Source organism: Bactrocera neohumeralis, chromosome 4, assembly GCF_024586455.1.
Source record: "Bactrocera neohumeralis isolate Rockhampton chromosome 4, APGP_CSIRO_Bneo_wtdbg2-racon-allhic-juicebox.fasta_v2, whole genome shotgun sequence".
In the NCBI taxonomy this organism is placed as follows: Eukaryota; Metazoa; Arthropoda; class Insecta; order Diptera; family Tephritidae; genus Bactrocera; species Bactrocera neohumeralis.
In genome coordinates, this window is record NC_065921.1 from 41,731,537 (window position 1) to 41,746,096 (window position 14,560).

At 35.2% G+C, this 14,560-nt stretch overlaps 1 protein-coding gene across 7 annotated transcripts in view; it reads right to left on the reverse strand.

The window, feature by feature from the left end:
- Positions 1-14,560, reverse strand: part of LOC126755066 (uncharacterized) — a 176,306-nt gene that overhangs the window by 69,613 nt on the left and 92,133 nt on the right. For all 7 annotated transcript variants that reach the window (XR_007666451.1, XR_007666450.1, XM_050467367.1 and 4 more), the window contains one exon: positions 2,417-2,487. Coding sequence is in view for 5 of the 7 variants with exons in the window: in XM_050467367.1 (XP_050323324.1) it covers positions 2,417-2,487 (71 nt within the window). In the remaining 2 variants the exon portion in view is untranslated. The remainder of the gene's footprint in view (positions 1-2,416; positions 2,488-14,560) is intronic.

Genomic DNA, 14,560 nt, shown 5'->3' on the forward strand with positions numbered 1-14,560 from the left:
ATAAAATTTTTCGCTTACTTTGTACAAGTTAAATGTCTTTAAGTTTTTTATTTAAATTTTTATTTCATTAATTTCATTTTTATAAAAAACTGTACAAAAAACAATTCCTCAAAGTTAAAGTTTGTTGGAGCGATGTCCAACCTGCTTGAAGGATAGCCGAATTAAAAGTCAAAATAAAACTTAATATTCTAAGCAAAATATTTTTTAAAATCCCTAATAAAAAAATGTGTTTGCCAAATTATGTTTCATTAAAAAAACAAAATATTTATTTTGTTAACTTACATAGCATATTTGTATATATGTAGCAATTTCGGCTATCAAAAGTCAAAATAAAACAAAATACATATTTTTTAATAATAAAAAAAATGTTTCATTAAAAAATAAGGAGCCATCGCACCCAACACGTCTCTTGCCACGTCCATACGTTGCAGAGATAGAGAAATGGCGAACTTATCAGCTGATCGAATTCGACTCGGACTGATCCATTTAAAATGCCCACTCATACCGAAATATTTGGAATTCTGTGTTTCCCATAAAATCACGATTTGGAAAGTATACTTTAATACGAAGACAAGTATTTGTCTGGCACAGTGAAGGTCGTGCAATCAGCGCAAACTTGACTCATGCAAGTTATCCATCCATCTTCGTTAATGACAATAGGAAGGAAACAAATATAGAAACAACTAAACAACTCTTTTGGATTGACTCAACACATTTTATATAATGTTGTGGATATGAAGCTAGACTCGTATCAAATGACCTGAATCTTTTGCAGAACTTCGAATTGAGATCGCAAAAGCGATGCTTGACAACGTAGCTGACAACCCTACATTTACGAAATACCTCATTACAGGCGACGAAACGTGGGGTTATGAATATGACATCGAAACTGTTCAATAATATAGCATATGGTGCTCCAAAAATGAGCGCAAACCGAGAAAAATGTAGCTTTCTTAAGGCTCTGAAGGCCAGCCGAAGCTTATAACAAGTGCTTGGAAAATTTGATTAAGCGTTGACGTGCTTGAAAAGATTTGTAGACTTCGTTGAGCAGATAATTTCTTGATTTGGGCTGGTCAATTGGCCACCAAGATCGTGTGTTATCACACCGTTAGACTTTTTCCTGTGAAGATTTGTAAAGTGCAAAGTCTATGCGGACAATCCCACTTCAATTCAGGCCTTGGAGCAAAATATCACGCCTGTCATTCGCCAATTACCAGTCGAAATGATCGAACGATTCATCGAAATGAACGGGTGGACCGTCGGAGACGTAGCCAGGGCCAATATTTTAAAGAGATAATCTTCAAAAAATAAATGCCAAAGAATGATCTTTCGAGGGATAATAAACATTCCCCTTCAATTTGAAGTTTCTGTTTTTTTTTTTTAAGATCACCCTTTATATTTAACGGATCTGTCTGACCTTGTTAAGATTAATCTGATAATTTAAAGAATATAAAATTTAATTGAAGACTCACGTTACACGTTGTTTAGCTGATCTATTTAAAGCATTCTACTTTTATCATCAATATAGCACTAAATAACGAACGGCAATTTTCTCAATGTCTGCTTAGCAGCCATTTATTAGTTAAGTTGGTTAACTTAAACAAGATTCCTTCTTTCGGTAAATAAATTAACTGACAGATGGTTGCTAACCAAACATTGAGAAAACGGCTCTAAGTGGGAAATTATTATTAACCGAATTCTTATATTTTCATTTCAGCTTGAGTATACCTAATTTTAGTATTCGAGAAACCCTCATGTTCTTTCTGTATGATGTACTAAGTCTTTCTACATCCATCATCATTTGCGATTATGGATCTTCAGCCTCACTGGAGCTACATAGCAATGCTTCTTCGGTTTTATTGTTTGTTGCGAAAAAGTGAAATGCATATGTGAAAATGAATATTGCATAGTGTAGTCTGATTTCTGTTTAAAGATTTTTTACAAGTCATAAAACGAAAAAAAACGTGTTTATAAACTTTCTCGAGGAATACCCTCTATATTGGTAAACAAACATATTAAATTCCGCTAAGTGAATGACAAATTTGTACTATGTTCAGTCAAGTCGAACCAAGTCAGAAATGAACCGAATACAACTAAGTCGATAGATGAAATAAAATCTTAATTAATCTTAATTCTTCTAAAACCCACTTGCACACATTTCATAAGGAAAATATTTTATCTTAAATGTTTTTTATTTATTATTTTTACAGATGTAGCGTTTCACATGTTCAAATTTGTACTAAATATAAGCATTTTACTGAAAGATTAATAAGAATAGGAATTTATAACGGAATGAAAAGAAAAAAAATCCAGGTGTCCCACTAACAAATCAACTATCTCCTCAGAAACCACAGGTGTCACAGGTGTGTTAAATTACAGTTAAGAAAAATTATGAACTATAGAAATTGTTCCTTACCTTATGCGGGTATGCTAAGTGCCAAGTGGCATTAAATTTTGAACCGGATAGTATGGAAGTACGTATTGTGCCTGGAATGAAAATAATAAACAATTATTAGCATAAAATAATTTTTTTATTTAGTTTATGATTTATAAAGTAATTGTGTATCCGTTAAGGAGTTAAAAATATTAGTTATTCTAATTTAATTTCCCACCAGATATTTTGGTATCTCTTGATGCTTAGAATTACATTATTAGACATTTTAACCCTCTATTAGAAGATGCAGTCATGTGTAGAAGTTCACTCAAATGAGGAAAGTCCTCAGGATCGGAGAGAACCTCTCCGAGCCGTGCGATATCAAACGAGGTTTCAATAAGTTGTACGAGATATACGACGACATTGATATCTCAGCGAATTAAGAGACGGCGCTATGTCATGTCGTCCGAATGGATGAAAACACTCCAGCTCTGAAAGTATTCTACGAAACAGAGGAGAGGAAGGCTTCCACTCCATTGGAAAGACCAGGTGGAGAAGGACCTGAGTACACCTGGAATCACCAATTGACACCAAATGGCGAAAAGGAAGAAAGGCTCGCGTGCTGTTCTAAACTCGGCTATAACCTCGTTAACGGTGTCAACGCCAACAAAGAAGAATAATAAGGTACATACACATACTTGTATTGAAAATTGCATAAGCTGACTTTCAGCAATTCGATATTGGCATAATTTTTTAGAAGAAAAATTTTAAAATTCCTAGAAATCTCACATGAAATTTAAATAGCGTTGAAGTACTCTGCATAAAAATAAATTGCGATAAGTTTTACAAGCTTCATAAATGTCTCCAGCAATCTTCACAAAAATATATAACCGTTTCATAAAGATCCAAATAATGTAATAAAAAAGCTGATAATAAATTTTGACAAAAAAAAAATCAATAAAATTTCACTAAATTTAATAATGTAATAAATAATAATTAAGAAAGTGCCGATATTAACTGATTCAGCAACTAATTGATTGATTAATTTTGAATGACAAATTCAATGCAAAATTTATGACGAATCAAAGTTGTATCGCAGCTAATTGTTTTTGCCATAATTTATTTATATTTTATTGGCTATAATAAATACAGTAAAAAAGTAGGCGCTATTAACTGATAAGCGATATTCTATCACTTTGTGAGCTTATCAATGGATGTGTCATGTGCGTCTGATATATGTATTTTGATTGAGGTGATGTCTCGCTGTTGTTGTTGCTGTAACGATAGAAATAGTTCCCAAATGTTATTTAGGAACGCTGCCGAATTGACAGTAATTGGCCAGACATAAATCTGAATCAGTTCCTAATTGCCGTGAGATCTGTAGCAAATGGTGATAAATCGGCCTTTTATAAGTGAGAGTAAAAAAATACTCGCTAAAATAAGAAAACTTATCAAAAGAAGCAAAACAAAATCGAGAAAATATTACAGGACTGAGGCTGTTGAGTAGATTATCTCACTTATCTACTGGATTTAACAAAATTTCGTCAAAGTTCCATTCTTGGCACGCAGAAAGCGTTCAAGATTGTAATGAAAATAAAACTGTGGGAATACTTGAAAAATCGTTCCTTGATAGCCGGATCTAAGTAACCGGAACGGAGCGGGATTTTCATCGGACCAAGGGCTATTGACACGGTACCATTCCTCGAAATTACTTCAGGAATGTTTTCTAACGCCAGAAAACGCATGCAATGGTTGCCAATCATAATTTAAACCAATAATGTTGACGTCAAAAAAATATTGTTAAAGAAAGTGCCCCGACGTTTTCGAAAATCCTGATACTTACAAGAATGATCCCGATACCTTCATCACTAAGCCAATTAGCAAAGATATTTATTGCAATTGATTCAATTATGAGGCTGTCTCAAATGCTTATGAAGTAATGTGATGGATAAGTGAAAATTTTATTTTATCAAACCGGTGTATGAACGTATCAGAAATGTCTCAAATGCTTATGAAGTAATGTGAGGGACAAGTGAAAATTTTATTTTATCAAACCGGTGTATGAACGTATCAGAAATAATACCCAAAAAAGTTCAATGCGATTCGTTTCACCAGAACAGGGAAACCGCCGTGAAGAATGTCAGATATGTACATAAATGTCAAACTTACCGACAGAAATCAAAAAGAAGGAGAGGCTTGAGAATGCATAGGATCACACTTATATACTTATGCATATTCACAAATATTTATGTATAAATAAGTAAGTATTATTTTATGATTTGCTGTCAGATGCCAACGGTAATTGAAATCAATTCGCAAAAGCTCAGTTCGATGCAACTCAACGTTCAAAAGTATTAAAATCTTATATCGCATATCCTGCCAGTGATTGGACGCGGCCTTATCCATTATGCAACGCAAATACACACAGCTGCATGTCTACATGTTTACCTACATGCAACAGATACATAAATATGTATGTTTGAAAGGAGATTTGAAATAAAGCAAGCATGAAATGCTCGACAAGTTCATTAGTGCAGACAAAATCTGGAACGAATGTCAGTTAACAATTTCGAATTATGACACCAAAAAGGTGTATAAACAAAGTAGACTATCTATATATGTATATATGTACATAAATATCTAATCAAGAAATTATATTAGTGTAGAAATACATACATATGTATGTGGCAAAATAAATTATAGGTAAATTTGATCGACGCGAAAAGGTTATAATAATCATGGTAAGAAAGAGTGCTCGCACGGAGATGCCGAGTAAAATTATTAAAAATAGAGAAAATGTATAAAAATAAACAAAGTGAGTCAGCGTTTGTTAAATTAAATATTGGAGCTTTACTTTGAGGCTAATAAAATGGCAAACCTTCTTTGGAAATATTTTAACAATCGATTTTCAATTGGGACTATAGATATACGATTCAAGTAACCTTATGAAAGCAAAAAAAAAATTAAATCATTTCGCTTTGAACTATCCCCAAAGAAATATAATCTAAAGTAATGAAAGTAAAGTTTTTTGAACTCTGATTAATTTCAAAAAGAAACGATCGCGTGAGTTTTCTGTGAAATACAAATATGTGATATACTGTGGGTCATATGAGTAGGTATGGACAATGGCATTGAAGCGCTATACGCTTTCGTCTTAACAAATTTACTTGATAAGGTTTGCTTGGAAATAAATAAATTTGTTTTTATTCGTTTTCTATCGTTTTCTATTAATGATGAAACTATATGATAAAAATTCCTTGCTCATAAAGTTTAACGAATTGAAGTCAGAGATCTGCAATGTTTAGAACAAATTACACTGGTAAACACTGTTTTTGTCACATGAACTTTGTTATGATTTTTATTTATGTTGGTGTACCCTCATTAAAAATATATAACAGTTTTGCTTCTATCACATCCAGTTTTCTTGTGACAGCTACATATTCATTTCTGACCTCATATACGTTTCTTTGTTTACATAACTGCATTTAGTCGACTGCGTAACTATTGTGTTTGCTAAATTAAATTTTATTTACATTATTTAGATCGTAAATATGCCACGAAAGTGTTTGAACAACCCGGACAATTTTTGTTATGCGTGTGGAGAATTAACTTTTACATCTCAGCGTCGAAATTTCACATCACTAATTGAACAGTGTTATTTAGACTATTCTGGTTTTCCTGTGAGGAATCAAGACAAATCCTGGGTTCCACATAAATGTTGTGTAACGTGTGAGAGGCTCATTTTTGGTTGGGCTAAACAAGAACCTAGACATTTGTCATTTGCTATACCAATGATTTGGACGGAACCAAAGGATCATGTAAGTGATTGTTATTTTTGTTTAACTCAAACAAAAGGTACGAGTATTACTACCAAATCCAAGCACACTATCCAGTATCTAAACTTGTCTTCGGCCAAGAGACCCATCCTACATAGTGCCGAACTGCCTGGGCCGATGCCTCCAAATCGATCAAAGAATTGAGAATCATGAGAATTCTAGTCCGAAAGATGGAGATGGATTTTTATATCTAAAAGAGAAATTCCTTAAACTCAGCGAGGCGAAAATCAAAGAGGGAATATTTGTAGGCCCACAAATACGGCAATTGATGAAGGATAAGAGCTTTGAAGAAAAACTGAATGATCAAGAAAAACTCGCCTGGAAATATTTTGTGAATGTTGTTCAAAATTTTCTAGGTAACCATTAAGCGGAAAATTACAAAGATTTAATAAATGAACTTATAATATCATTTAAAGGTGGTAATATGTTCTTGAAAATACATATGCTGGACTCTCATTTGGATTTCTTTCCGGCAAATTTGGGTGCTGTGAGTGACGACCAAGGTGAGAGCTTCCATCAAGACATTTCCTTAATGGGGAAGCGTTATCAAGAGAAATGGAGTCCAGGAATGCTAGCAGACTATTGTTGGAGACTTAAAAGGGACCTACCGGAAGCCAAATATTCAAGAAAATCATAAGTATCTATTAGATATAAGGAAATAATTCTGTAAGTGTGGCTGAATTTTGTACTTTTTACGAAAATATATGTTTTGATGTCACAAGAAAACATGATGTGTACATTGTTTTCATTGATATACTTATTATTATTTGGTGGCCCTAGTATATTCAAAATTTGATATAAATTTTCATGTGACAAAAAAAAATTACAATTTGTTGACCAGTGTTATCCGACAACGGCATATTCTCCGTTTTCTCTGCTACTTCATCTGCTGCCAACACCACTGTCCCTACTGCCACTATTGTTGGTCCAAATGCTTCTCCGTCTAACGCTGCTTTTTGTTCTTCTGCTGATAATGTGAGTGTAGATTATCTCGCTCATCGCTCACTCGAAGGTCAGTAGCAAAAACAATCCAATTGTTGCTGCGAAGCCAGATCGTATCAATATCGCTCGGATTCTATGTATTAATTCGAACTCTTCAACTTCAATTAATGCTGGTATTGGTACTTTGAAATCAACGGTGAGCACCAGGAACAAAAAATCTTCAACTGCTTCAACTATTGTTGGTGTTAATAACAATTGCGATCTCGATGTCGTCCTATCCAAGAAATGTATTCATTTGTCTGTTACTGAGGAAGATTATGCTAATGTTGATAAACCACATCTTTCATGTTATAAACTAACTAAAAAGCTGGCGGATTTTGACTAAAGATTTGGGCTAGCATCCATATAAAATTGTTCTCGCTCAAGAATTTAAGCCATTGTCCACCGTAAACGTCGTTAATTTTCTGATTTTCCCTTGGAACAAAATTATCTTCTCCGAAAAGCCTCATTTTCATCTGAGTCGCGCGGTAAATAAAAGGAACTGCTGATTGTGGTGCTAAGAAAATCCACAAATTATTCAAGAACAACTATTACATATATTCACCTAAGTGGACACTTTGGTGTGGTTTTTGGTCTTGTGGAATCAGCGGTCCGTACTTCTTTCGAAATGAAGCTGGTGACAACCTTACTGTCAATGGAGAGCGGTACAGATGGATGATAACCAACTTTTTATACCGCAATTGGAAGAAGTTGATCTTCACAACATTTGATTTGAAACAGACAGGGCTACGTGCAACAACCGAATTATTGTGAGAAAAGTTTGAAGATTCGATTATTTCAAGCAATTGTGACATTGAATGGCCTCCAAGAAGTTGAGATTTAACACCATTAGACTATTTCTTGTGGAGTTATTTGAAGTCATTGGTATTTTGCAATAAACCAGACCCGCTTCAAGTTTTAGAAGTCAATATTGAACGAGCTATTCATTACATACAACTTGATTTAGTGGAAAAAGTATTCAAAAATTGCGTTCATTGAATTCGTTATTGCGAAAGAAGTAGTGGAGGTGATTTGAATAATGCTATATTCGAAGCTTAATTATATTGACTGCACTTCACATTAAATAAAAAATATTGCAATTTCTTCAAAATTTGGTGTGTAAATGTTTTGTTTTTTAAGAAGTCATATCACTCTTATTGTACACTTTTCATAAGTTTACAGGCGAAGGAAAAACTTCTTCTTAATTGATTGATTAATTGAAGGAAAAACAATATAATAGAAACTACTCATATCGAATCAAATTTTGAGTTTTTGTCATAAAATGCTTACAAATTGGTTATCATACACTCATATCAGAACAAAATTATATTTATTATTATATACATATATACTTAGTATATATCTGAGAGCGATTTTCTGTTAAGCATTGTAGATGACGATATATAATTGTTGAGAAAAGTAATCATTACAGACTTTTATGAGGGAGAGAGCGAGGTGTTGTAACAATCGGAAATATCGATTTTCGATAGAAATAAAAAAAATTACTTTTCTCCATAGGAGTTTACCAGCATATATAAATAATAGTAAATGAAAATAATGTATGTTATGAAACGGCATGTACACTCATATACCATACTTATATAAGTAAACAGATGTACCCATATATAAAATTTGTACAAGTATATGCATATTAAGTGCATTGATGCGCCTATGCTTAAGTGCAATGATATCCATCAATAATAAAAAGAGTGAACAGGTTGTTTTAATTCGAATTTTTACATACATATATTTCACATAATATGTGTCTCTCTACATACATGCATGTACAAATATTATATATGTACATAAATAAATATTTTTTGCATCGCAAGTTGTATCCAAACGGTAGTCACAACACTAGCATATTCTCGGCCTAACTATGTGCATTAATATCAACACGTTATGCATTATATCCATACATACAGACATACATACACATATACATGCATATTGGCAGTTAAACGAAGTCAAGTTGGGGCCAACGAAGTTAACGCGGCCAAGCATCTGCTCTTCGGCGTTTTTCATGTTTGATTAATCAAGCGTGTCAAGCGCAGCGGACTCAAAGGCCGTTCATATGGAAATCATAGGCTGGGAGCCGAGTGCTGGTAGCCAACAGGTGACCGTTAGTCGTTCAAGGGGCCGATGTTATATTAAAATACGTGAATATCTATACTATGCGTATATTTGTGGGTACATATTTATATTCATAAGTATGTGTATTGTATAAAGCGCTCTATATTCTGGTTTCTTTATGTAATTTTACAGTAATATGGCATTGTAAGATTATTTACGGTAACTAACATTGAGTGAACTGTACTTGGTGTATAACCAATACAATGAATGGTTTAGTAACTAAGAGGTAATCAAGAATGGGACAATACAAAAGCTACAACTTTTAACGTCATGATCGAAAGCATACGGAGAGGTGGCATAGACAAAGTGACCAAATTGCATAGCGATTAAAAATACTAGAACGTCCGCTCCAATGTCATGGATTGAGCAATCGGATTCACCATCTACTGCTGTTATGCTTTCACTGACATTCAGCAGGCTGGAGAAGTGTTCTCTTCATAATTTCAGAATGCTCTGGACATCAAACACTAGATCACCTCTGGGGGTTTTACAAGAGTAGATTCCGGTCTTGAAACCTTTTGTTATCGCAGCAACTTTTCATAGAATTTTAGCGCATTACCCCTGTCGGCCAGCTTATCAAGCTCTTCGTACTCACGCATTTCAGCTAATTTATTTTTTTGTCAGCAAATACGTCCCGCTTCCTTCCTCAACTCTTGGTATCTATCCTATCCCGCACGTCTTGTGGTCGATTGGAACGTTACGAAGGTCTCTCCACTGCAACATGGCACTTCTCATCGTACCAGCTGTTCTTTTGCATTTTTCGAAAACCAATGGTTTCATTTGCAGCTGTACGTAAGGAGCTTGAAATGCCGTCCCACAGTACCCATATACCGAGTTGCTGATGAGTGCTCTCATAGAGCAGGAGTGCAGGTCGAGTAGAAAATCGTTCGCAGCTTCTTGACATCAAACCTTCCTTGTGTTTGCTGACGTGTTGCTGCACAGAATCGGGCGCGTATGTTGGCTAGAACAAGATAGTGGGCCGAGTGTGTGCTAGAACCTCGGAGCGTACGCATGTCTAAAACACTGGAGACGTGTCTTCCGTCTATCACAACATGATCGATCTGGTTGGAGGCTTTTCGATCCGGAGACAGCCAATGTTGCTTTATGAATTCTTCTATGCTGGAATCTAGTACTACACATAACCATATTTTGCGTCCCGGCGAAGTCGATCAGCCTCAACGCATTTGGGGATATTCCATATTGGAGCCTGAATTTACCGACCTTCTTTACCCACCCTGGCATTAAGGTCGCCAAGCACGATTTTGACATCGTGGCTCTCTTCCGACGCTGTTTTCCTCTTTTCATTGGGGTGTTGCACACAACACTGGGGAGGGATGTTTCACCTTCTCACTTTAGCTCGCCTTCAAACGGATGTTTTTTTGGCTACCCAGAGGATGCTTGATCTAAGACCGAAAGTCGTGAGCCATATGTAAAAGAGCAACTTTGTTTTTTTGAAAATAATTGGATTATCTTTACTTTGTCGTTATATTTCACAATCACACACTTTTTTCAATCCCAAAGTGTAGCTCCATTTCAAATTGATATCATCATACCTTCGAGTGCAAATACAAACCATACCAATAATTAGAGTGCATTCAGTTGGTAGACACGAGCAATCAATTATCTGCTTGTATTTGTGTTGCAAGCAATATAATTTCTTGCGCCTTGCGAAAGTAGTACGAATACGACCACTAATTGTTGACCTTGCCGAGAATGCCAAATGTAATTGAAGAAAACACGAGCGTTCAACATAAATATTCGTGCAACGACAGCTTGTATAAGAGACAACAACAAAAATCGTTACTCAGTATTTATATGGAAAAGTATGTGTGTTGTACCACAAATATTTACCAGATTCAGGTGCTGTTACTGGCTCACCTCAAACCGGTCAAGCGTTGTGGCAACAGCATTCCGAAATAAAACAAAAAAGTTAGTTGGAAAACAGATTTTCAATACTCGTTCCACAAGGCTAAGTGGCTGGTGAAAATTATTTAGATTTGTGTGCCAGTTAAGCGCAGAAACTAAGAGATTTTCATCGGAATAATTGGCCAGCCGTTGGTTTAGAATCATTTTTTCTCTAGAAACCAACGAACAGGTGGCTAGCGAAGTTGGCTGCTAAGGAGCTGGCTTCATTATATTTACCTGTGCATATGTATACGCATATGTACTTGCTGAGTGTGTGTAAATATTGAATTGAATAATGGGAGGAGTATGTAACATATATTTTTTAAACTAAGTGGTTTAATTCATTTACTAGGCTAGCCTACTCTAAGGATGATTAATTTGCTTTGATATAAACTTTGCTAAGCCGCTTCACTTCACATTACACCGATTATAGCGGTCTTGCAATATTCTGATACTGATTTTAAATACTATAAGTGGTACGTTTGGTTTAAAATTTGTTCTGAGTCTCAGCGATTCCGTTCTATTGAGTCCTGATAACAGAAAGAGTAGCTATGGTGAAATATAGCGTATACTTTGGATCCGGAAGCAAATGAAAGCAATTATTCCATCGTTTTCATTGGTTTGACCAACAATCTGTATAGATTTTTCGCATACTCAATTATTCATGAACGATATGTCCAACACAATCCAAATTTACAGAGAAGCCAAGTCCATTTTGGTAATTGAAATCTACAATTTGTAAAGTAAATTTCCGATTGTACTTAAAAACGCAGATTTTAGCATTCATCATTAGCTTCTGTGAATAAACCGCCTTTATTATTTTTACACTTTAGTCGTCGAAATTTCGATCCTTATGATACATATGTACATACAATATGTGAATGCAGAACACCATTCAAGCTTTTGAGATTAATATGGGTGCTGTTAGAAGCGTCACATAAGCACAGCCTTTCAACCATTCGGAAGTATTGGCCATCTGAAACTATAACATTTTTACATCCTGCTGGCAATTTTTGTACTCGGTCCCAAACAAACTGCGACAGTTTGGAGGCCCGAAGGTGCAAAAAAAATTAGTGTTCTGCATCGACCACAAAAAGTTATAGTCAGAAGGTCCAAAATCTGGAATATAAGGCGAGTGTGACATAACTTCCCAGCTGCTGTTTACCAATTAATTAATTTTCAACCGATTTTGCAACATGAGACCGAGTTTTCATGGTGAGAAATTTTTGTCACGTGTCCATAGTAGTATGCTCGACGATTGGAATTTAAGTGTGTTTTGGCCCAATATCTGGAATGAGTGAAAGATTAAAGCCCACCGTCAACAAACTGATTAGACCTTATCAGTGTGGCTTTAGGCCTGGAAAATCAACAACGGACCAGATATTTAGCATGCGCCAAATCTTGGAAAGACCCGTGAAAAAGGGACGAACACACCATTTCTTCGTCGATTTTAAAGCTGCTTTTAACTGCACGAAAAGGATGTCTGCGTGATGTCTGAATTTGGTATGGCCGCAAATCCAATACGACTATGTAAACTGACGTTAAACAACACCGAAAGCTCCGTCAAGATCGGAAAGGACCTCTCCGAGCCGTTCGATACCAAACGAGGTTTCGGACAAGGCGACTCTCTATTGTGCGACTTCTTCAATCTACTGCTGAAGAAAATAATACGAGCTGCAGAGCTGAATAGAGAAGGTACAATCTTCTACAAGAGTGTACAGCTGCTGACGTACGCCGATGACATCGGTATCATTGGCCTCAACAACCGCGGTGTTAGTTCTTTTTTTTCCAGATTGGATGAAGAAGCGAAGCAAACGGGTCAGTGGTTAAAGAGGGCAAGACGAAATATATTCTGTCATCAAACAAACAGACGTCGCACTCGCAACTAGGCACCCACGTCACTGTTGGTCTCCCTTGGAACCTGTATTAACCAGCTTTTTGGAACGTGAAAAGTAGACTTTTTTCACTCCCAAGGACTATCCAATCGAAACATCGCCAAACAAATAAAGCGCAGCTCCAGAACCGTTGATAGATATTTAAAGGATCCAGAGGCATATGGAAAAAAACTTTAAACGAAAAAGGAAGCCCTACAGGAATAATGATTGGCATTAAGTGGCCTTTACTGATGAAAAACGTTTTTATTTAGATGGCCCTGATGTCTTTCAATACTAATATCACGATTTGCGGAAAGATGAGATATATTTAAGTCGCCTCCACAGCCGAGAAGGTGGAGTCATGGTGTGGGGTGCCATCACATATTATGGAACGATTGACTTCGTTTTTATTGCTCAGAAGATGAACGGCGCTCGCTTCAAAACATTATTGGAGTCCGTATTTCCACAATTAAGAGATCTCTTTGGACCAGGTCCTTGGATTTTTCAACCAGACAATGCTCCCATTCATAACGCCCGAGTAGTAAAGTCGTTTATTTCGAGTCAAAACGTTAATGTCATGACCTGGCCACCATATTCTCCAGATCTTAACATAATTGAAAGTGTTTGGGGCTGGCTAACATGGAAGGTACACGAAGGAGGAAGAAATACGAAGATAAAGAAACATTAACTGCAGCTATTAAACGAGCTTGGAGGGAGATTTCCTTAAGCTACATAGATGCCCTGTATCATTCTATGAAGGACCGGATATATGAAGTTATTACTAACAAAGGAGGAAGTACTCATTACTGAAATTATTATTTTTTATTTCTAATAAATCAAATAGTTATACGAACTAAAAATTTAAGTTAAAAAAAATGTCTTTTCTTATAAAAAAATTAAAAGCTTATGTGCGTCTATTCTAATGACGAAGAAAAAGGAAATGTTTGAAAAACACAATTTTGTTAAGTTTGAATAATTATTTGAATATTACATTTAAATTATTATTAATTTATCCATGTTTTTGCATATCAACTTTTTTTCAATCATCATTAAAATATTAAATATTTAAACAACTGTAATGCAAGTAAACGTGCGTCTAACCTATTGACCAGCAGTGTATTTACGAAAATTTGGTATGTAATATTGTTCAAGACAACGGTACAATCTCCGAAAAAATTGTTCAGATCAGACTCCTATAGCATATAGCTGCTATGGAAACAATATGAAAACCTTCTTATATATTTTTATGCTACAAGAAGTGTACATTTTAAGGGTATTCGAGCTTCGGAGCCACCAAAGTTAAAGTTTTGTCTTTTGTTTCTTATATTTACAACTTTTTGTTAATTCAGGTGATATGAATATTAAAATATCTTCACCCCATTAAGTTTCACAATATTTCTAATACATACATACATACTCGTATGTACATATCCAAACTGAAATTTGTACATAAAGTA